Genomic DNA, 25,360 nt, shown 5'->3' on the forward strand with positions numbered 1-25,360 from the left:
AATAGGTATTAGTTTCTTCCTTAAAATATGGTCAAAAGGTGAAGAACTGTGAGAGTTTCTTCATAGAGAAGGATAAGACGCAAAGAAAAGATTATTGACTTCTCTTTAGAATTCTCTGTGGATTAAAAGTCACCTTAGTGGTAAACGCGTCTTAAAAAGTAAAGGGTGTTACACAAACGCAGTACTTTGTCCCGGCAGTGGATCGAGTTGGAGACCTCGGCGGCGCTTCCCCGCCCTACCGCTAGGGTGGCGCTGTGGAGAAAACCGCGGTTTCTCTGCGTAAGGCGCCGCTCTTGACGTTGGCAGGGACGCTGGCGCTCGGAGGCGGTACTTCCTCCCCGGTTTGCCGCGGGTTTGCAGTTAGCCGCAGCTGTTTGGATGTGACTACGGCTGGTACTGGGTGTGTGGCCAGCCATGGAGCGCTCGGGGCCCAGCGAAGGTGGGTTTCGTGAGGCTAGTCCTGGCAGGGTGGGCGGTGCCGGGAAGCCGGGGGCGCAGCACTAATGAGACTCCTTTCTTTTCTTCTTTTGCCCCAGTGACAGGCTCAGACTCGTCGGGATCGGACCCGCAGCTGGCAGTTACCATGGGCTTCACCGGGTTCGGTGAGTGACTGTCCCAGGCAGAGTCTTGTGTCCTTTGGCAGAGGTTTTTAAGAGCCGTAGGTTAGGAGGGGAAGCCAAGCTGTCATTTCTGTCCGGCACCTTCCGCTGTACCAACTCGGAATGTCTTTAGCTCCCGTGTATACATTGCAGTTTCTGGACACTTCCCCGTTTGTCTTCTAACCTGCTTGTCTGTTGAAATCGGCTCAGGTGACACTTAGGAGAAGCTCTGAGAGAAAGGCAGATTGCTTTTGTGATCCACTCGGAGGATATTTGCGTCCTGAGACTTCGAACTGAGGATTGAGTAGTCCTTATAGAGGTTACCCTTTTGGCAATAAATGGGCCATTAAGTGATATTATAATGGTCATACAGGCCTTTTTGATTCAAATGTTTTTTGTGAGACAAGAGTCTCAGTCTGTCACCAGGCTAGAGTGCAGTCATCATAGCTCACTGCAGCCTCAAACTGTAGCTGGGACTACAGGACCCCACGACCACACCCAGCTAGTTTTTTCTATTTTTAGTAGAGACAGGTGGGGGGGGTGTCTCGCTCTTGCTCAGGCTGGTTTCGAACTCCTGAGCTCAAGTGATCCTCCTGCCTTGGCCTCCCAGAGTGCTCGGATTACAGGTGTGAGCACCTGCCCCACCCCCCACTAATTCAATTCTTTCTCTTCCAGAATGTTTCACTTCAGTCCCTCTGTAGATCCTAGTCATGGCATCTTATGAAGTTAAGAAAAAGATCTCAAATGGTCGTAGTCACCTGTTAAAAACATTACAGCCAGTAATAATCATATGTAAATTGTTTTTCCACAATTGAGTCTTAGAGAGAACAAATGTTAGGCTAATGTGTCTAGAGCTTCTGTTAATTCACTTATTCAGCTAATGTCTTGAGTTACTTATTTACTGTCTCCTAGGTGGTGAGGGCTACAAAAGGGTAATTATAGTACTTATTTTTGCTTTTTTTTTTTTTTTGAGACAGAGTCTTGCACTGTTGCCCAGGCTAGAGTGAGTGCAGTGGCGTCAGCCTGGCTCACAGCAACCTCAAACTCCTGGGTTCAAGCAATCCTTCTGCCTCAGCCTCCCGAGTAGCTGGGATTACAGGCATGTGCCACCATGCCCGGCTAATTTTTTCTATATATATATTTTTTTTAGTTGGCCAGATAATTTCTTTCTATTTTTAGTAGAGACGGGGTCTCACTCTTGCTCAGGCTGGTTTCGAACTCCTGAGCTCAAGTGATCCTCCTGCCTCGGCCTCCCAGAGTGCTAGGATTACGGGCATGAGCCACCACGCCTGGCCTTATAGTACTTATTTTTATTTTAGTTGTTTTTTAAAACTTTCCTCCCTACTTTCAGAATCAACACTTACTGGCCAGGCATGGTGGCTCACACCTGTAACCCCCCCAGCACTTTGAGAGGCCGAGGTGGGAGGATCACTTGAGGCCAGGAGTTCGAGACCATCCTAAGCAACATAGTGAGATTCCCATCTCTACACAAAATAGAAAAATCAGTCAGGTGTGGTGGCATGTGCCTGTAGTTTCAGCTACTTGGGAGGCTGAGGCAGGAGGATTACTTCAGCCCAGCCCAGGAGTTTGAGGCTGCAGTGAGCTATGACAATGCCACTGCACTGTCATGGGATAGAGTGAGACCCTGTTTCAAACAAACAAACAAACAAAAACCCACTTATTAATAATATAAGGATGAAAGTAAAAATACTTTCATAGTCTAGAAATCAAGACTTAAAATTTAAGTTGCTTTTCAGTGTTTTCTGTTGTATGTTAAAACATTAATATACTTATGAATAAGTTTATATTATTCTTAAATACTGTGAAGATTTTTGCATATTATAAAATGCTCTTCCAAAACATTTTTAATGACCGAATAGTAGACTGCCATAATTTGTAACGTTTTTTAACATTTCTCTAGTTTCTAATTTTAACTTATCAATAATGCTAAAATGAACATTTTTATGAATAACACTTTTCTTTCTTTTTGTAAAAGGATTTTTGATGTGTATTTCTATAGGGTAGGTTTCTAAAAGGGGGACTACTTTATTCAGAAATGTAAATATTAAAAACTAACTAAAAATTGGGTATGTTTTAAAGCTTCTTGATACTTACTGCTATAGTACCCTTCAGAAAAGTTGTTTCAGTTTACACCAAAGTCAACAATGTAAGAATGCCATTTTTACCATATCCCTACCAACATAAGAGTACATATTATTATGTTTAAAAAGTAGAAAAAACAATGAAAGTAAATAAATCTTTGGCAGCCTGATACATGAAAAATGTTTTTTCAAGTGCTATTCATCTAAACATTGCTTTGGCCAGGCCTGGTGCCTCACGCTTATAATATCAGCAATCTAGCAGGCTGAGGTGGGAGGATTCCTTGAGGCCAAGAGTTTGAGACCAGCCTGGGCAACATAGTGAGATCCTCATCTCTGCAAAAAGTAAAAATAAAAAAATAGCCAAGCATGGTGGTGGGTGCCTGTAGTCCCAGCTACTTGGCAGGCTTATGCAAGAGGATCCCTTGAACCCAAGATTTTGAGGCTACAGTGAGCTATGATCCTGCCATTGCACTCCAGCCTGGGCAACAGAGTGAGACCTGTCTCTAAAAAAAAAACAGAAAACAAAACAAACATTGAGACTCTTACTAATTTCCCTGAACTTTTTCTCAAGGTTTTGTTTTGATCAGTAGGTGTTAATTCTATGATAATAATGAAACATTAGATTTACATGTCTGAGGTCAATGTTTGAGGATTTATACTTTGCCTTGGGTTGTGTTCATACATACTTGGTCTATAGATTTTATTTTATTTGATGTTATGTTATTTGTGAGGGAGAGTCTCATTCTCCTGCCCAGGCTGGAGTGCAGTGGCATAATCATAGCTCCCTGCAGCCTCGAACTCCTGGGCTCAAGCAATCTTTCTGCCTCAGCGTCCCTAGTAGATGGAACTATTGGCACATGCCACCACACCTGGCTAATTTTTCTCATTTTTTGTAGAGATGGGTCTTTCTATGTTGTGCAGGCTGGTCTTGAACTCCTGACCTCAAGAGGTCCTCCTATCTTGACCTCCCAAAGTGTTGAGGTTACAGGCCTGAGCCACCACAGTTGGCCAGTCTATAATTTTTAAATCCTCCATTCTAGTATCTCATTCCTTTACTCAAGAGTGAGAAAAGCACGGTGCATATGTTTATGCCAAGTAGGGGAAAGTTCTAAGTGTTCTGATAAAGTTACTGGGGATCAACCCCAGTTCCTTTGCTTCACTACTCACATTTAGTGTTGGTTCTTTGGGAGTTTTGATATTACGTTTAACATAATGTACTCAAAAAGTTACCATTTGTATGTTTTTATTGTTGCTGTAATAAGTTGCTATAATAAGTTTAAAAAAATACAGATTTGTTATCTTATAGTTCTCTAGGTCAGAAGTCCAGATAGGCTATACTGATTTTTCTACTCTAGGTATCAAGCCTGAAATCAAGGTGTCAGGGGGCCTAGGCTCGTATTTGGGGACTGTGGTAGGGAGAGGGAGGTTTCTGCTTGCAGTGGAGCTGGGGTCTCTGTTTCCCTCCTGGCTATCAGGCTTAGCTCCTTAAAATACCTGCCTTGCTTCTCATGTTGTCCCCTTCATCTTCAAGCCAACAACACTGCCTCAAGTCCCTCTCACATTTTGAATCTCTCTGATGACTTCTGCTATATCTTTTTTTTTTTTTGAAGTGTGAAATGAAGTTTATTAAGGAAGGACAAGATAGGTTTACACAGCAAGAGCAAGGTACGTTCACCACAGATGATGAATGGACTCCCCTGTCATAACAAGAAGCACTTCTGCTATACCTATTGTGCATTTTTGCTTTTAAGGGCTAACTAGGATAATCTACCTATTTTAAAGTCCATAATTCTAGTTATATCTGCAAAGTACCTTTTGTTTGTGTACTGTAACATTTTTACAGGTTCCAGGGATTACGTTATGTGCATTCTCCATTCTGCCTGCCACTCCAGTGTTGTTGTTTCAAGGCAGGGGTGGGGCAGATCTAGGTAAATTAGAGAAGAACAGGAAAGTTGGCTGGTTAATGATATAGTGAAAAGATTGTCATTAAAAGTTATCTGTGAACTAAACTCTTTCTTCCTTGATGTTTTATGGTTATCTTGGAGCTATGCTATAAACTACACAGACCAAGTGGTTATTGGTCAATCAGTAAGTATTAAGTACCTAAAGTTTGGCCAGCTTATTGAAAGACAATCACAGTCTTTCACTTGTTCCTGTTTTAGGGAAAAAAGCTCGTACCTTTGACTTGGAAGCAATGTTTGAACAAACTCGAAGAACAGCTGTGGAAAGAAGTCGTAAAACACTGGGTAAGAAGTTCAGATATTTGTCCTATTATTGGTCTAAATACTGTGTATATTTTACACAATATGTTGGCAGTTATAAGACAGAAAATTACAAAATTGTTGAAAGACCCTATGTGTGGTTTCTTTTGGAAGCAGGCTTGAAGGGTTTTTTTTTTCTTTTAAAAATAGTAAAAGTTATATCTAAATAAGATTAGAAGTATGAGTACTAAAATCTTTTTAAAGTGTGTTCTATGAACAAACAAGAATTTTCACTTAATTTGTAGGAATCAAAAGCAATTTCTTTATTACCTCTCCTCCCACCTCTATCTGACTCTCATTTCCCTGTTTTCTTTCCTGCTTACAGTGGAACCAGTGTTTGGAAGGCTGGGCCTGAAGTGGCTCTCAGAGCCGTATACAATACTGACTGTTGACCCAGACAGCATAGAAAATTGAGACATACAGTGAATGTAGCTGCTGCTGTTGAATCCCTGCTTTAATGAGTTATAATAGACATTTAATGAAGTCCCCAGTTTTCAGACTGGTTTGATACCAGATGGTTGGCAATTCTAGGTACTACCTGAGGGTCTTCAGAGGAGGCTGACTCTTCTGCTTTCTTTGCATCTGATTCAGATCATTCTTATACTAGAGAAGGGTTAGATGTAACTTCATAGAGCAGAAGGGGTAGGAATCAGACAGGACTCCTGGAAAAATTTAAATGAATGTTGTTATGGTACTTACAGTTGTTGGTATAGCAGCAATGTCTAATATTTGGGCAGAGAACTTGTCACAAAATATTTTTGGTCTTTGAAAGAAAAACATTTTTTTTGTGTGGCGAAAAGAAAGCTACATATACTATTTTTTAAAAAACCTTCATTATTATGTGAAATTTCAAGCACAGTAGTATAGTAACAAGGTACCATATACCTATCACTCAGATTTAACTACTGTAACAATTCATGGCTAGTGTTATTTACTTCCCCCTTTTCAGATTATTTTGAGCAAATCCTATGCGTATCATTTTATCCATAAGTATTTTTATATATATCTTAAAGTGATATGGATTCTTTTAAAAAGCTTAACCAAAATTCCTGTAAAGGACAGGAAACAACAAATGTTTTTCCTACTCCACTCAATACTTTACTTTTGACACCAGATGTGTGGAACTTTTTCCCTAAACATCAAGCAGTTCTACAGTGAACACCAACTTGGTGTCTAATAACTCACTTCAGTTCTGACTCTATCTACCTGGAGACTACAGGAGAAGACTGTCTTCACTTCAGACACTAATTGCAGGTCCCAGGTTGTGACCTGTGTATCTGATCCACTAGCTATAAATTAGGATTCCCATGACTCCCTGCCTGGGTTTGATAATATGCTAGGACAGCTTACAGAACTGAGGGAAACACTTAGGTTTACCAGTTTATTATAAAGGATAATATAAAGGTTATAGATGAACAGTCAGATGAAGTGATGCATTGGGCAAGGTATTGGGTGGGGGAGGTGTGGAGCTTCCATGCCCTCTGTTGATATACCAATCCTCTAGCATCTCCATGTGTTCAACTACCCTGAGGCTCATCAAATCTAGTGGTTCAAGAGTTTATATAGAGCATAATCTCCTATTCCCCACCCTGTTCCTGAAGGTTGGTGGGTAGGGCTAAAAGTTTCAGTCATCAATCACTTGGTCTTGCTGATGAGTATCCCTATTCTGAGGCTATCTTGGGGTCCCACCCTAAGTTACTTTAGTAGCATAAACTCAGGTGGGATCAAAAGGGGCTCCTAGTGAATAACAAAAGACGATTCCTATCACTCAGGAAATTCCAAGGGGTTTAGGAGCTCTGACAGGAACACAGGGCAGAGTCCAAATATATTTCATATTATACTGTAATATTGTTACCATATCTAAAACAATCAGACAGGGAATGTATGTATATTCAGGGCAACTTGAAGCTGTGTTCCTGGGTTCAAAAAAAAGATGGAACAAATTTAATATCCTCAAACAAGTTACAAAGATATGCTATCTGAGGCATTTAAATAGTTTATAAACATTTTAGTGAATGTTTATACTATCGTAGGGTGTCTTGTATTTACCTCTTTAAGCATTTCATACAAAATGCTTTGAACAGGGATTGTCTTACTCAGTTTTATTAAATTTTATAGTCCGCAGTACCATGCCTTGCAAGATAGCTTCTCAGTATATATTTAAGGAGATTGAATTGAATTTAGAACTGTAAAACTACCTGTTAAAAAATAAAATCCTGCTTCTTTGGAGAATGTGTTAAAATGGCACAATCCATTGGAAAGAGTTTGGGATTTGGTTGGGGGGACCTGAGTTTGAGGCTCAGCCCCACGTTCTACTAGATGAGTAAGATCGGATGGGTTTTCAAATTTCTGATCCTTCATTTCCCCATCTGTTAGGTGGGTATAATGATAAGATCTAACTTGGAAGTTTCTTGAAGAGAATAAGATGTTGGGCATAGTACCTTATAAACAGTAAAATACTTCATAAGTATTATTTTTAATTCCTATAATTTTTCTTAGTAAAGCATGTAGACATTCTTCCTAGGAGGAATTTGGTTAGTTATTAGATGTTTTAATTTTTGGAAAATTATCTCAAGAGTGTGTCTGCCTTTGATGTTTGTGGACAAATTAAATGTATTGAACTTTCTTTGTTTTTTTTGAGACAGAGTCTCGCTCTGTTGCCCGGGCTAGAGTGCCGTGGCGTCAGCCTAGCTCACAGCAACCTCAAACTCCTGGGCTCGAGCAATCCTCCTGCCTCAGCCTCCTGAGTAGCTGGGACTACAGGCATGTGCCACCATGCTGGGCTAATTTTTTCTATATATATATATTTAGCTGTCCATATAATTTCTTTCTATTTTTAGTAGAGACGGGGTCTTGCTCATGCTCAGGCTGGTCTCGAACTCCTGAGCTCAAACAATCCGCCTGCCTCGGCCTCCCAGAGTGCTAGGATTACAGGCGTGAGCCACCGTGCCCAGCCTTAGATGTAGTGTTGTGCAGACACCACCACCATCCATCTCCATAACTGTTCATTTGTAAAACTGGAACTCTATATTCATTAAACAACAATTCTTCATTCTCTTTTCCCCTAGCCCCTGGTAACCACCATTCTACTTTCTGTCTCTGATTGTGACTACTCTAGGTTACCTCATTATGTGTGACATCAAACAATATTTGTCTTTTTATGCTTGGTTTATTTCACTTAGCAGAGTCTTCAAGGTTTATTTAAAATGTAGCATAAAACATAATTTCCTTCCTTTTTAAGGCTAGATAATATTCTATTGTATGGATATCCAACATTTTGCTAATCCATTGGACACTTTGGTTGTTTCCACATTTTTAGCCATTATGAACAACGCTCCTGTGAACATGGGTGTACAAATACCTTTTTGAGACCCTGCTTTTTTGCCAGAAGTGAAATTGCTGATCACATGGTAATTCTTTAACTTTTTGAGGAGCCGCCATACTGTTTTCTGCAGTAGCTCATACCATAGGTTGATAATTTTTTTGCTATTACTGGTAAAACTTTAAGTTACATCTTTATGACTATGTTAATTTTCAGCCTCTCTAATAGTGACAAATTTTGAAGTCTACCTGTTGGATTTTTTTTTTTAATCTTTTTAGAAGCAAGAGAAAAAGAGGAAGAAATGAACAGAGAGAAAGAATTGAGAAGACAAATTGAAGATATTGAACCAACATCTTCAGGCTCAACTGTGGTCAGGGATTGCTCAAAATCATCTTCCAGGTGCCTGATTTTCTCAAAATCCTGTTTTTAAAAAAGTATACTTCAAGAGCATCTATATTTACAGCAAAGCATAATCCAAGATGTTTTATACTATATTAGAATGCATATAATAAGTTATTTCTAGAATTTAGGACCTGGACCGAAAAAACTCTCTTTCTTTTCTAAATGATTTCTTTTATTATACCATTTCCCTTTTTGCTGTGCTTCCTAGGAAGCTTAGAATTCAATTTAGTGTTCTCTTGTGATTACCTCATCCTAGGGCTGCACTTTAGGGAACAGCTTGAAAAATTACTTTGAGCCTGGAACGAGGGTCACGTTCTGGGAATTGTTGGAACTACCTTGCTGCGGTTGAGTATTTAGTTAGTTATGGCAAATGTACTGGGCCTTTCCACTACTCAAAGCATCAGTAAATCAATGCCCCTAACATTTTTCATATTTAGGAAAGCACATGTAAACATTCAGAAATCAAGTAACTTTTACAGGGCAACAGGAGTCAGTGACCAAATTGGTAATGGACTCAAACAAAACGTTGTGACTTTTTGCCTGGCTATGAATTGTTTCTTAAGAAAAATTATGGCCGGGCGCGGTGGCTCATGCCTGTAATCCTAGCCCTCTGGGAGGCCGAGGCGGGTGGATCGCTCGAGGTCAGGAGTTCGAGACCAGCCTGAGCAAGACCCTGTCTCTACTAAAAATAGAAAGAAATTAGCTGGACAACTAAAATATATATAAAAAAAATTAGCTGGGCATGGTGGCGCATGCCTATAGTCCCAGCTACTTGGGAGGCTGACACAGAACGATTGCTTGAGCCCAGGAGTTTGAGGTTGCTGTGAGTTAGGCTGACGCCACGGCACTCTAGCCTGGGCAACAGAGTGAGACTATATCTCAAAAAAAAAAGTCAACTGAGAAATTAAAAAAAAAAAAGAATTTGACACAACTATTTTCTCATCCACTACGTACTGTTTCTCAGGCTCTAGTTCATGTCTTGGCACCATGTTGAATCAAGGCATATTTTAAACTTGGAATGTATTCTGTTTTCTGTCAGGGACATTTTTGAACATACTTTCATGGACTTTATTTTTCAGAATATGAAAATATGTTAAAAATTCTTTATTTTTTTGGTTTGTGCACTGTAGAAGCAAAAAGCCAGAAATGGAATTAGAAGCTGTATAGAACCTAATGCATTCCATCCAGATTTTATATGGGTATTAGTCCTGGATAATCAGCCATGAAGTCAATACAGATCCATTTAGCTCTCAGTTCAGTGCTTACTTCTGAACTAGTTAACTCAGTTAACTTAGCATGAGTGCTAAGGGTCAACATTTTAGTTTGTAGCTCTGGATGGCTTGAATAATTTTGTATTAAAGAAGTCTGTGACTTCTAAGCCAGTACAGCTGGGAACTTGTGCTTTAATCATAAGGGAGAAAATTTGAGTGGGAATAGCTTAATATAAATTTATTCAGTCATTCAACTATTATTTATTGAGCATGTGCTATGGGTTAGGCATTGTTTTAGGCACTGGGAAGATAGCAATTAGGAAGTCAGATGAGACCTCTGTTCTTGTTGAGCTCATATTGTGGTGGGGGTATTTGAAGGGATGGATAACAAATTATATACAAGTAAATAACTGGCCAAAGAAGATAATTTAGGTTGTAAATAATGAAGATAAAGTAAGGTAATGGGGACGGGTATATACATTAAAGTTTAGTGTACTTTGAGGCCTCTTTTAGGAGGAGACATTTGAGGAAACTTGAATGATGAGAAAGAGGCTGTGTAACTATCTCTGAGAAGAATGAGCCAGCAGAGGGAACTCTCAAGTGTGAAGACCCTCATTATAAACTAAGCTTAATTTGTTCAATTAGAAAGAAGGCTTTTGGTGCTGGAGATGGTGAGCTAAACCATTGCCTGGCTCAAATCTGGAAACTGACATCTTTATGGAGGTTTACTAGCTCTTATCTCTGTGAGAATTTATTCCTTTTAATTTTGAACCTAGTGTAAAACGAAAAGAAAAATCTCAGTTTTTCTTTCAATAGATACTGAGTACCTCTGCTATATGTCAGGCATCATTTAGGTGCTAGAAACACAACAAAGAACAAAACAGAAATTTTTCCTCTCTTGGAGCTTACATACCAGAGATAGTTCATTAGAAGGCAGTGACACTTTTAATCCTATAAGATATTTGAAAGATTAATTAATATAACTAGGAATGCTGAAATCTCAACTCTTTGGTGGGGAGTGGAGGGATAGTGGATGGTGGTGGCTTTCAGAATGCCTGGAGGTGTTTGATAGAGACTTTAACGAGAGTGGATAATAGTCCTTAGGTGAGGCAGATAGAAAAACAGTTGGGAATCAGTATGATATGCCCTAGAGTAAGGTGTTTTTAGAATCTGAAAATGCTACATTTAATGTTTTAGCAACTTGGCAAACTTGGATTAGCACTGAGAAATAATTTGTATTTCAGAAATTATATGGAAATATTTTGGGAGTAATATTAACTTTATTTGTTGGCTTTATTTGCTCCTGTGGCAAACAGTGATTGGATTAAAATTTTAGTTAATAGAGGCATTGGTTATCTCAGTGGTTTTCATTCTTATACATCTAGTATTTTGTAATTCTGCCACATTCTCTTGTTCTTTTGTTTCTTTAGTAATAATGATCTAATGAGCCTCTAACATATTTGCATTAAATATTTAATGTTTGAATTAAAAATTTTAAAATATTTATACAACCCAGTTGTTAAAAGGAAAGCAAGGTTTCCTGAGAAATCAATACTATCTCCAGAGTGTATTCTTTTTTTAATTTAAAAAATTTTTTATTTCAGCATATTACGGGGGTACAAATGTTTAGGTTACATATATTGACTTTGCCCCACCCTTGGAGCTTCAAGGGTGTCCATCCCCCAGGCGGTGCCCACCACATCCATTAGGTCTGAATATGCCCATCCCCTCCTGCCCCTCCCACCTGCCAGGCACCTGATGAATGTTACTACTATATGTGCACTTTAGTGTTGATCCGTTAATACCAATTTGATGGTGAGGACGTGTGGTGCTTGTTTTTCCATTCTTGTGATAACTTCGCTTAATAGAATGGGTTCTAGCTCTATCCAAGATAATGCAAGAGGTACTAGATCACCATTGTTTTTTATGACTGAGTAGAACTCCATGGTATACATATACCACGTTTTATGAATCCACTCATGTACTGATGGGCACTTGGGTTGTTTCCACATCTTTGCAATTGTGAATTGTGCTGCTATATTGTAGCAGAGGCAGAGAGTTTCTGTTTCTGTATTTTCAGGGACACAAGTAGCAGTGAAAGTGAAGAGAGTTCTGATTCTTCTGATGATGAGTTAATTGGCCCTCCTTTACCCCCTAAAATGATAGAAGAACCAGATAATCTTATGGAGGAAGATATCCTTGGTCCTTTACCTCCACCTCTTAATGAAGAAGAAGAAGCAGAGGAAGAAGAGGAGGAGGAAGACGAAGAGGAGGAAGTAAGTATTTCAGTGATAATTTAAGAATTCGGTAGAGTAGTACCTTTAAGGTAATGTAGGGATTAGTTCCCTGCTAAACTGTTATTCATGAGTAAGAGCCAATTAAAAAAAATCTGCATTTATTACTGAGAGCCCTTATTGAAAGAGCTTCAGGGGAAGGAAACAACTCAAAAATAATAAATGGAGAGAAGCCAGTGATGTGTTAAAAAGAAATTAGTAAAAGATTTTGTTAACTCTATTAAATACATATATATGTGCATATTGAGTATAAATAATAATGATGGTGAATAAATTTGAGGAGATTTAAAAACAATAAATCTAAAATTGTTATCAACAATGAAGTGGAAGATGGGAGAGTAGAATCAGAGTTCATTCATTCTGAGGTATTATTTGGGAGGAGGCTAGAGATAATACTTAACTTTAGTTTAAGCCAGCTATGCAAGTTATAATTTTAAGAGTAATTGCCCTAAGAATAGAAATAAAATATATAACCTCCAAAATAGTGAAAGGAAAAAGTAATAAGGAAAACTAATGGTGTACTTTGTGTATGTGACACCTGGAGGAGATAATTTTTTAACACATCCCTTCTCTATATGATGAAATATTTTCAGTAATAATTATGAGATAAAATGAAAACTGATAATAGAAAAGAAACACACAGCCTTTTTAAGTCTGTCACTGTCAAAATAGATATTGTTTACATATTCATGTTCAGTACACAGTATAGCAAATTTGTGTAGCAATATGTTTATCCATAGTTGATCAAATAGTTTTTAATTTCAATTTTATAAATTTTTCTTTCACATGAAACAACAGATATGTGTGTGTGTGTGTATATATATACACAGATGCACATATACATATTTGTGTGTGTCCATATGTAAAATTAGGAAAAGAGAAATTTAAGAATAAAAAAGGATAAATTTTATTAAAAATATGTTTTATGATAAATTCCAAAAATTGCAATGTTGACCGTATCTTTTTTCCTTTGATATCAATCCTAGTGGCTTTTAGGTATCTCTGTAGTCTAAATATTTTCACTAAACTCTCTTTACCAGAAAATTCATCATCTTCTGTTATATTTGGTGAAAACTTCTAAAGTTTTCTTCTGTAAAAATCAGAGAAAATGGCTAAATGATGACAAACATTGTCATTAAATGATTCATTGCTTTAGAATGTTTTTGGTGAAAGCAAAGCAGTTGAGGCATTCAAACTTTGCCTTTCTGAATTCTTTTGCCAACCTTGTACCATCTTTTTTTTTTTTTTCCTGGCATTCGTAGAAAACAATTGAATTTACTCCTTTTGTTTATTTGTCTTTATAATCATTGTTTATTTTGAATCTACTGTTTAAATGCAGGAATGTGAAGTACAACAGGGATTAAAGATATAAAGTTATCCTTGAAATAAGCTTGAGTGGTTCTGCACCATTAAAAACATTATCTGGAAACCTGCATGGCTAAGTGTGTTTGTACATGTGTGTGGTACAGGCTGTATAACTGAGAGTTCTCCAAATTAACTTCATGTAGAATACAATGTTTATTAAAAGATAAGTAATTAAAATGTGTTAATTGAAGCTCACACGTATATAATTAAAACTCAACCGTAACCATAATATTAAAAACAACAAAAAATAGTGTCTAAACTGACAATATTTAGAATTGCTATCACAGTGGGATAATAAAAGCCAGACTTATCTTTGTCGATTTCATTATTGTTTTAAGTTCCTTTTTTTTTTTTTTTTTTTTTTTGAGACAGTCTCGCTCTGTCACTCAGGCTAGAGTGTAGTTGCATCATCATGGCTCACTACAACCTCAGACTCCTGGGCTCAAGTGATCTGCCTGCCTCAGCCTTCCAAGTAGCTGGGACTACAGGCACGCACCACCACACCTGGCTAATTTTTTTTTCTATTTTTGTAGAGACCAGGTCTGGCACTTGCTCTGGCTGGTCTCAAACTCCTGGCCTCAAGCAATCCTCCCACCTCAGCCTCCGAGTGCTAGGATTACAGGCATGAGCCACCAAGCCCTGCTCTAATTTCCTTTCTTTTCGATATATACCCAGTAGTGGGATTGCTGGACCATATGATAGTTACATTTTTAGTGTTTTTTTTATTGATATGTAATAGATGTAAATATATTTTGGGTACATGTGATAGTTTTGATATATTCATATAATGTATAAAGATCAAATTAGTGTAATTGGATTATCCATCATCACCTTGAATATTTGTCTCTGTGCTAGGAACATATGAATTATGCTAGCTATGTACAATGAATTATTAACTGTAGTCACCCTACTGATTTATGGAACATTAGGCCTTATTTCTTCTATCTAACTATATATTTTGACACATTAATCAACGTCTTTTTATCTCCCCTGACCCCCTACCCTTCCTAGCCTCTGGTAACCACCAATCTCTATCTTCATAAGATCCACTTTTTTAGCTCCTACATATGAGTGAGAAAACATGCAATATTTGTCTTTTTGTGCTTAGCTTATTTCATTTACTATAATGACCTGCAGTTGCTGCAAATGACAAGATTTTATTCTTTTTTTGTGGCTAACATTCCATTCTGTATATATATATACACCACATTTTCTTTATTCATCCACTGATGGGCACATTGGTTGATCCCATATTTAAGCTATTGTGAATAGTGCTGCAGTAATAGATAATGTATAATAGATAGGTAATGTATAATAGATATCTCTCCAATATATTGATTTTCTTTCTTTTGTATACATACTCAGTAGTGGAACTGCTGGATCATATGCTAGTTCTATTTAGTTTTTTGAGGAACCTTCATACTGTTTTCCATAATGGCTATGCTAATTTCTATTCCTACTAAGAAGGCATAAGAGTTCCTTTTTCTCTGCATCTTCACCAGCATTGTTAAATTTTATGTCTTTTTAAAAATAGCCATTGTAAATGAGATGAAATAATATCTCATTTTGATTTTGATTTGCATTTCTCAGATGATTAGTGATGTTGAGTTTATATACCTTGTTGGCTATTTGTGTGTCATATTTTGGGAAATGTCTATTCAGATTATTTTTCCATTTAAAAATTAGATTGTGGTTTTTTTTTTTTTTTTTGCTGTTGAGTTAATTTGATTTCCTAATATATTCTGGATATGAATGCCTTGGATGAATAGTTTGTAAATATTTTCTCCCATTCTGTAGGTTGTCTTTTCACTTTTTTGATTGTTTCCTTTGCTGTGCAGCTTTTTAATTTGATGTAATTCCATTTGTCCATTTTTGCTTTTATTGTCTGTGCTTTGGACCTCTTATCTATAAAATCTGTCCCTAGACCAGTGTCCTGAAGTGTTTCCTCTGTTTTCTTCTAGTAATCTCACAGTTTTGGATCTTGCATTTAGGTCTTTAATCCATTTTAAGTTGAATTTTGTCTATGCCGAGAGATAGATGTCTGGTTTCGTTCTTCTACATATGGATGTCCAGTTTTCCCAACACCATTATTGAAGAGACTGTCCTTTCCCTAATATATGTTCTTGGTGCCTTTGTCAAACATCAGTTGGCTGTAAATACATGGATTTATTTCTGGGTTTTCTATTCTGCTCCATTGATTTATGTGTCTGCTTTAATGCTAGTACCATGCTGTGTGGTTGTTATAGCTTTGTAGTATATTTTGAAGTCAGGCAGTGTGATGCCTTCAGTGTTATTCTTTTTGCTCAGGATTGCTTTGGCTATTTGCAGTCTTGTTTAGGGGGACAAATGCTCAGGACTGGAACCAGACAAGGTTGCCTTCCATCACCACTTCTCTTCAACATAGTGCTGGAAGTCCTAGCCAGAGCAATCAGACAAGAGAAGGAAATCAAGGGTATCCACATGGGGCTAAAAGAGGTCAAACTATCACTTTTTGCTGATAGTATGACCTTATATCTAGAAAACCCCAAAGATTCTGCCACGAGACTACTGGAATTGATAAATTTAGCAAAGTCTCAGGTTAAAAATCAATGTGCACAAATCAGTAGCATTCACATACGCCAACAATGGTCAAACTGAGAACCGAATCAAAGACTCAGTACCTTTCACAATAGCAACAAAGAAAACAAAATACCTAAGAATATATTTAACTAAGGAGGTGAAAGACCTCTACAGGGAAAATGACAAAACAGTGAGGAAGGAAATAGCAGAGGACGTAAACAGGTGGAAAACGATACCATGCTCATGGATTGGCAGAATCAACATCGTTAAAATGTCTGTACTACCGAAAGTGATCTATAGATTCAATGCAATCCCTATTAAAATACCAATATCATTTTTCACAGATCTAGAAAAATATTCCTAGGTATTTTATTTTTGAGGGTTGTATTTTGATGGATATGATGGTTGTAGGTTATATAATGTCTAGGAAAAGTGAATGGAAGTAACAAAGGCACAATGTACAACATTATATTAGGATGATGGGAAAATCAGCACGTTTAGAACAGTGAATTGGTAAGGAAGATCAAATCTTTGACTTGGAACTGTTACATGAGTCAACCCAAAATGCAGCTAGGCAGAGAAGTTAAATCATGGTTGGATAAGAGGTTCAGAAGCCCACTTGGAAGCTTAAGCCTTTCACAGCTGGGATTAAAGTATATCAGGAAACTGACAGTTTTCTGGTTTTTATAGGATGATATGCACTGGTTCTTTTGGACGCAAATTTTTAAGTGTTTTTGTGGTTGTACCTTTTCTCTTATAAACATGGTAAGAAAGAAAATGCTGCTAAAATTATATGGAGGTCAAGGCAAGGCTGTTAGTGATATTTCTCAACAACTGCCTTAGTTTTGAAAGTGTGCACTGATTGATAACACAAAGCTTAGTAGCATTGTTGTTGAGTTATCTCTGAAACCTTTAGGAGGAAGACAAAACAGGAGTGGGTCCTTATTTCTTTTCCGTATCTCCTAGTTCTCTTTCTGACTTACAGCACAACCAGTATTTCAAAGGTTGGGGCAAGATGGTGGGTGAAACAGCTTAGAAATTTGGAAATCTGAATGTAACTTTGCAATGGCCTTCCACTGAATTATAACTAATTATATAAATTATATTGGCCTTGAATGAAGGTCTTCAATTTTCAGACTGTGTGGTTTGACACTAGATGGATGACAACCTCAGGTGGTTTTTTAGGTTTTGAGTGAGAACAACTTTTCTGCTTTGTTGTGTGTGTTCTCATGTTGATTCCGATATGGGAGATGTTGGCAGTCTTCTAGATCAAGCAATAATAGATCAGGGATAATTGACAAAGGAAATCTACTGATTAATGTCTTTAACCTGAATGTTACTGTGTGATATAGGTAGACAAGTTAGCATGCTTCCTTTTAGGTAATTTGCAGAGCAGCATTTGAGGCCCTTGTTTCAACATTGAATTCAAATATTTCTAACCTTGAAAGAATTTTGTTTTTTTGGTAGGACTTAAGGTCTAGTAGTTCTTTTCTTGTTGATGGAGAAACTGAATTTATTTCCTTCAGGAAATATAGTTTGAGGTAATACTAAGCAAAATTACTAGGGATTGATATCAGAATGCTAGTTATGGTTTTACAATTTGGGATACATCAGAATTGTCCCATTCACTTATCAAGGTTTAACTCTTCTATAGGTTCTCTTGATTTCCTCTCCTTTTATCTCTCATATTTGTATCCATCATTATTAACCTTTTGTATCTTTCGTTTCATTTTTTGCTTTCAGCCTTTTTTACTTTCTATTCCTCTTGGCTCAAAGCTTGCAAACATACCAATATCTTCCTGTAACTCAGTTTTCCCTCCATGCTACTGTCCAACCCACTCTTTCTCTTTATTGCCCAATGTCTCAAAAGAAGTATCGATATTTGCCACTGCTACTTCATCACCTGTTTTCTCCTTAAATCTTTTTTGTCAGCTTCTGCCCTTACTGTTTTACTGAAACTCTTCTCACAGAGCTCCCCAGTCACCAATCCAAATGTCCAAATTCAGAGACCTTTCTCATTCTACAACCTCTGCAATATTGGAGACTGCTGACATCTTCTTTGAAACTCTTCCTTTGCCATTTCTTTGGACTCTTGGTTTGCTGCATATGTCTTAGACTGTTTATTCAATAGATAGTTACTGAGCACCTCTTTGAGTCAGGCACTTTCAGGTGTTGGGGATACAGTAATAGATAAAGCAGACAGACCCCCTGCTCTGGCAGTGCTTATATTTCTGCTGCAGTCTTTTTTACTACTTCAAATTTCCCTACATTGCCTCAGTTATAGGCATTCTCTAAGGATCTGTCCTTGCTTGCTTTATCATTTCACATTTGGCCTGGGTTGAGTTTCTTACATCTTCTTTTCTCATGACTCTCATGTTCACTCAGGGCAACTGCAGGCATTGCTTCATCTTATTTTAACTTCATATACAACTTTCTAACCACTCATGAAACATGTCCAAATTTAAGCTCCAAGAATATTCTGAATTCAACACATCTAACATCCAACTCAGGCTGTTAGTTTCTCCTACTTAAACTTTTGCTGTAGCCATTTAGCTGGTCTCTTTCCCATTTTCTGTTTCAATCCCTTTTCCTCACTGCTGCAAGATTAAGCTATTTGTAACACAAGTCACATTGCAAATAATAGTATCCATCCCCTAAATGAGGGAAAACAAACCACGCTGCAGGCAGGGCACTATCTGGGGATTTCTGAATGCAATTTGAGTTTTTGTTGCTCAGAAACTTATAAAGTACTGTGCTTTTTAGAAAGACATTCTCCTTAATAGAAAAGCTGCCAAGGTCATATCATGAGTGGCTAAATATTTCAGAAAATATTATTGAAATTAATGGGATAATATTCTTAAAAATAACCTTTCTTTAACCCAGTGTTTCTTTTCTTTCTTTCTTTCTTTTTTTTTTTTCTGAGATAGAGTCTTGCTCTGTCACCGAGGCTAGAGTACAATGGCATCATCACAACCTCCAGCTCCTGGGCTCAAGCGGATACTTAAGGATATGGGATATTGCTTACAAGATATTGTTTCTTTAAAAAGAAAGTTATGAAATTGCTTCCTTGTTTCTCTAAGATAGTGAAGCAAGTTTGAAGTTTTCATATAAAATTTATGAAAATATTCTTTCAGGTAGCTGAGAATTCACATTTATTTTTTGGTCATCATTCTTTGAAAAAATATTTCTTCCATGATATGTGAAGGTTGGTGTCTTTAGAAGTGTTAGTGTTTAATTGCTTTGAAGATGACATGGGAGAGCCTGTAAGCTCCTGGTTTTTTGAATCTTATTCATTTTTATATCCTTTTAGTGCCTGAATTAATTATGCCTATTAAATTATCATATTCTCTGAAGGGCTATGAACATGTAGATTTCTAGGAATTGAGCCTATAGCTCTGACAGTTATTATTTTTATTGTTGAAACTATATTAGCATCAAGAGCCTTAAATATGTTCATTTCCTTTAAAGTCAATAATATTCCTTCTAGGATTCTCTCCTAAGGAAATAATAAAAGATTTGGACAGAGCTTTATGTGCAAAGATAATTATCACAGTACTACTTACAATAGTGGTTTTCAGAATGTCTTCGAAGCAGCACTATTGGGAGTGTGGTATAGTGTGGTGGAATTGGGTCCCTCATATCAGTTTTTAACTAGATTAACTCTGTTTTATATTAGGATTCCTCACAGCTGTCTCTTAATGGGAGAGTTCCATGTCTCAAAATTGAAAATAGCGAACATATATAAAATATTAGAATGATTGGAAATAATATAAATAATAATAAGGAGAAGGACAAATTGTGGTGTAGTCATATAAAATATTACGCAGTCACTAAATATCTTTAATAAGAATTTTCAGTAGCACTGGGAAAGGATGTAAAACTAAACAGTATGATTTCAACAATTTAAATGATACATATGTGTGGAACAAAATACTTCCATTGCTTGCTTCTGGATTGTGGGAGTGAGGATATTGTTTATTTGTGCCTTATACTTTTCCAGCTTCCACACTGATTGTGGCTATGCCCATAATTAGAAACAATTAATGAGATTACAAACAGTTAATTGTCCTTCATTATAAAGCAATTATGACCTCAGTTCAAAAACCTAGAAGAAATAGAGAAAAAACCCCAAAGAGAACAATATCAAACATGAATATAGAGTAAGTCCTAAGTACTAGTAAATAAACTTATTTATTGATATCTTACCTTGTCTCAAAAAAGGATCTAAGGAAGTGAAATGCCATAAGAAAGCATAAATTAGGAAGAATAAAGGGAAAAAGGAAAATCAAGGGACATAAATAAAAGTTAATATAAAAACATGAGAAACAGTTTCTAAACACTTGTTATAAGTAGGCCACAAAACCTAGTCACCATCATTCCTCTTTCTCTCATACCTCACATTCAGTCTCTAATCCATTATTAAGTCTGGTTGGCTCTGTCTTCAAAGCATATACCAGATCTCTCCACTTCTCTTTGTCGCCATTACTACCATCTTAGTCTAATCTAATATCACTTCAATGTTAGTAGCCACTAAAGTCTCAGCTTCCACTCTTGACTGAACTACTATAATAAAAATCCAGGCTAAAAAAATTAGCAAAATGTAGATATAAGGAGGCAATATAGAATAGTGATTAAGAGAGGGGATTCTAGAGTCAGATTGGGCTCTTTCATTTTAAAGCTGTGTGATATTTGGCAAATTACTTAACCTCGCTGTGTCTGTCTTTTCTCCTCTATAAAATGAGGCTGATAAAATTCTCAACTCAAGTTGTGTGGATAGATTAAATGAGTGAATGTGCTTGGTATTTAAAGTGCTCAATTAATGTTAGCTGTTATCATTAAGGTCATTTATTTTAATAGATAGCAAAAGGGAAATTGAACACAATTTAATAATCTCTTAATAAAAATATTTAAAAATGAAATTTTCATACCATGTGAAATAATTCATTCAAGGTTCATACCAAGAGTCAGTGTTATACATAATTAAGGAGGAATAGAGTTATTCTCTTTAAAATCAGGAATGAAATAAAGATGTATCTGTCATGTTATTAGTTAATATTATTCCAGACATTTTTGCCAATTAAATCAAACTGAAATGATCAACACTACATAGTGAGGAAGAGATGAGAATATTGTTGTAGTTGATATGACTTTACCTTAAAAGGGACTAATCAAAACTGTTATAACAGATTAATAGTGTCCAGTTTAAAGGATTAAAAATGAAAAAGAGATACCTTTTTCACAACAGGAATAACAACAAAGAATTAGGCATAAAGTTAAGGAGAGATGTACCTGAATATAAAGAATCCTGTAAGGCCGGGCGCGGTGGCTCACGCCTGTAATCCTAGCACTCTGGGAGGCCGAGGCGAGTGGATTGCTCGAGGTCAGGAGTTCAAGACCAGCCTCAGCAAGAGCGAGACCCCGTCTCTACTAAAAATAGAAAGAAATTATCTGGCCAACTAAAAATATATATAGAAAAAAGATTAGCCTGGCATGGTGGCGCATGCCTGTAGTCCCAGCTACTGGGGAGGCTGAGGCAGTAGGATTGCTTAAGCCCAGGAGTTTGAGGTTGCTGTGAGCTAGTCTGACGCCACGGCACTCACTCTAGCCTGGGCAACTTAGGGAGACTCTGTCTCAAAAAAAAAAAAAAAAAGAATCCTGTAAAGCTTTTCAATACATAAAATAATTTGAATAAGAATGACTAAATCAGTAAATATTTGTCAATTTTCTTCCCATAGGGATTAAATAATCAGCCCAACTATTTGCTCACTTAAATCTGGCTACTCATTCTGAACTTTATATCTTGTTTCATTTGAGAAGTATAGTATTTCTTTTTGGAAGCCAGGAATACAGCGAAAATTTAATGCTGCCAATACAAAGGATGGATAATGGGGGCACACAGCAACTGTGCAGTGAGCATATATTTATACTCAATGTTTGTTGCTTTCAGTTATAGCAATGACGAGTTATTTATTTATTTACTTTGGGTTTTTTTGTTCTTCTTAGCCCTATGAATAGTCCTTTAACATTAATTATATGACATGTTTATATATTCTGCATATTTGATTTTATTTCATGCATTGTGAACATTAGCTACGTTTCTCCAAAGGAACAAAAACCATAAAGTTTATGGATACTAATGCAATCTTTAAACTCTTATGATTTGATTACTATATTAACATAGATGAATTTCATTTGAATTCTTTTGTGTCTGTCTGGTTCTGCTGTTTATCTGTTGTTTTTCTTCAGAAATGAAGTGTAATCTTTTTTGGTTCATTTTATTAAGGAAAGCTTCCATAAACCTAGCCTCAGCTAAGACTTTAGTCAAGCTTGACTATGTATCTGTCAAAGTTCATTTATATAGAGAATCATTGAGACATTCATAAGAGAAATGAATGTACAGAAACTGACTATTTTTTTTCTAACTTTACAGAAGAATTCTCAGTAAGAGAATCTTAAGATCTCTCAGTAAGAGATCTTAACGAGGAAGTGTATTTTTAATGCTTCAGTTAAGGGAATGTGCCTTTTTAGTGAAGCAAATTATAGCTGTAAACAAAATAAGTTCAGTTTTCCCTCAGTTGAGTTCATGATTAACATTTTTTTAGAGGAAGTTTTAGTCACTCACCCTTTCCTCTAATTATTTTCCACAACTATCATACAATTCATTCCCTAGTTAGCACAGCTTCTATCAGTAATTCAGAATATTTTTTCAAGGATATGCCTAATCTTTTATAAGAATAGGCTGTCTTGAAGTCTACTAGCTTTGAGTTGATAATGACCAAAACTTTAATGCTACTTTCCCATTCTTCAGTTTTTGCTTGTTAAAATTCTGTCCAGCCTTTAGGGACCATTTCTAATGTGATTTCTTCCAGGCAACCTCTCCAGATGCCAGCAGCATGTGCTACTTCCCAGGCTTGGTTTCTGCCTTTTGTAGCAAACTTAAACTGTTTTCCTTGTTAAATCATTATTTGTGTGCTTGTCTTAACTCCTTTGTCTCTATTTTACGTATGTAATTACCTCAAGTACAGGGGGTTGCATGTAAACAGTTATGGTAATTTAAAAAAATTCCCATAGCCTCTGTAGCTATGCCTTATATATAGTGTGTACAGAGTAAATAGTTGTCAAGTGGAATTGAACATTTTTGGTTTTTATAATTGAAAAGTTCATTTTATGACATTTGAGTTTGTTTTTTCTTTATGACACATCAGTCCTTAGTTTTTACGTGGAAAGTGGAAGTAGTGATAGAGGAGTGAACAAAAGAAATGTAAGCATAGAAGTGTAAGTAAACATCTATTTCTGTAAGAACTATTATGTATGCCTTGCCCTAATCTTACAATTTAGTTTCTTAACAGTTTAATAATTGTAAGAGCTGCCACAAGGTAGAAGGAGATTAATTAATTAATTTAATTGTATAGATTGTAACTGCTGTGAACCTACCTGGCAAACGAGTAAGAAAAAAGTTGTAGTTTTCTCTCCTTACATACTTTTTTAAAAGTGTGATTTTGTTTTTTGAGGTGTAATTTAATAATGTGCACAGATCTTAAGAGTTCAGTTTGATGAGTTTTGACAATTGTATACGCTGTGTGTAACCACCATGCTAAAGATATAGGACATTTCTTCACCCATGTAGTTCCTTGTGCCCCCTCCTAGTCACAACATTTTTTTCAAATTTTTGGTAGCTCTATAATTGGAAGGAAGATAACCAGAGTACATATTAGTAGGTACATTATAAATTACACTGCCCAACTGTGATTAGTTTATTTTTAATCTATATTTTACTTCAATTACTGGTTAGTAGTTGCATATAATATTATTGCTGAAGTCACTGGATTGGAAATGTTAATGTATATCATAATTTCTTTTGATGACAAACTTGCTTTTTATTCATTCTGACTTATTTTACTTATCTACAATGGTAATAAAATCTTTCTTTCAAATAGAATTTGAAGGCTTTTGGTTATTTTTCTTGAAACTAAATAAGTAAATAAAAATCCAGGTGGGAAGGATCAGAGAAAAGAGGTGAAAAATCATTTCTTAAACCATTCCTTTTTTTTTTTTTTTTGAGACAGAGTCTCGCTCTGTTGCCCGGGCTAGAGTGAGTGCTGTGGCGTCAGCCTAGTTCACAGCAACCTCAAACTCCTGGGCTTAAGCAATCCTACTGCCTCAGCCTCCCGAGTAACTGGGACTACAGGCATGTGCCACCATGCCTGGCTAATTTTTTTTATATATATTTTTTAGTTGGCCAGCTAATTTCTTTCTATTTTTAGTAGAGATGGGGTCTCACTCTTACTCAGGCTGGTCTCGAACTCCTGACCTTGAGCGATCCACCTGCCTCGGCCTCCCAGAGTGCTAGGATTACAGGCATGAGCCACCACGCCCGGCCCCCTTTCTTTTTTTTTTTTAATTTTTAAATTTTTTTTTATAAAAATTTTTTTTGCCTGGAGCCACACCCAAGAAGCCTGTAGCAAGTGTACTCCTAAACCATTCCTATTACTTGTGCATGATTCTCTCCCTCTCTCTCCCCCTCCTTTTTTAAGATAAAGAAGAGTGTAACTCATAATTAAACGGAGACTTTGGGATTATTGAGGATTTCATTATTCTTGCTATCCTGTTTTCCATTACTACAGAAAATTGAAAGTTGTATTTTTATGACTGTAACTAAGGGCTGGATGTAACAGTGACTTTTTCGTTGTGAGCACCTGTTTTCCATGAACTTTGTCTGACTCCCTGGCTGGCACGTTCTGTGGTAGAGAGTCCAAGTTTGGGCCACCACTGTGCTTCTCTGTCTTCTGGTCTGAGGCTTCTCATCCCCATGGCCTTAGTCATTGCCAACTACCTGTATCAGTCAGTCTCTTTTCCCTCATATGGAAAGACTTCCTTTTAGTTTTCAGGAGTTGATATGAGAATGAGATGATTCCTATAAACTTGGCAACATAGGACATATACTAAACACTCAGAATTGCTGAGTTTTGTTATTGTTTTCATCATCATTACCAATAGTTGATTAATGACCAATTTTAATTTAATTGAAACTGATTGGGAAGAAAAGTTTTAAAGAACAGTATGAGGAAGCTTCATGATTTTAACTTCAGAGGTGAATTAATGGCCTTTAAAACAGAGCAGTTTAATTACACCTGCAAGATTCTGTCAGCAGAGGATGCTAGAAGCTCTATTCCAAAATTGAGCAATGTTGCTTAGCGTTTCCAAACTGCTGTGTGAAGGTCTTCATTCTTTAAAGTGGACACTAG

The 25,360-nt window shown here is 36.7% G+C and overlaps 1 protein-coding gene across 1 annotated transcript in view; it reads left to right on the forward strand.

Annotated features, from left to right (window-relative positions):
* Window positions 1-315: 315 nt before the first annotated feature.
* Window positions 316-25,360, forward strand: part of WDR70 (WD repeat domain 70) — a 214,126-nt gene continuing 189,081 nt past the window's right edge. Inside the window, exons 1-5 of the mRNA XM_045566608.1 lie at window positions 316-439; window positions 537-602; window positions 4,864-4,947; window positions 8,563-8,683; window positions 11,978-12,173. Of these exons, the coding sequence (XP_045422564.1) occupies window positions 415-439; window positions 537-602; window positions 4,864-4,947; window positions 8,563-8,683; window positions 11,978-12,173 (492 nt within the window). The 5' untranslated portion in view covers window positions 316-414. The remainder of the gene's footprint in view (window positions 440-536; window positions 603-4,863; window positions 4,948-8,562; window positions 8,684-11,977; window positions 12,174-25,360) is intronic.

Source organism: Lemur catta, chromosome 12 (assembly GCF_020740605.2).
Source record: "Lemur catta isolate mLemCat1 chromosome 12, mLemCat1.pri, whole genome shotgun sequence".
Lineage (NCBI taxonomy): Eukaryota > Metazoa > Chordata > Mammalia > Primates > Lemuridae > Lemur > Lemur catta.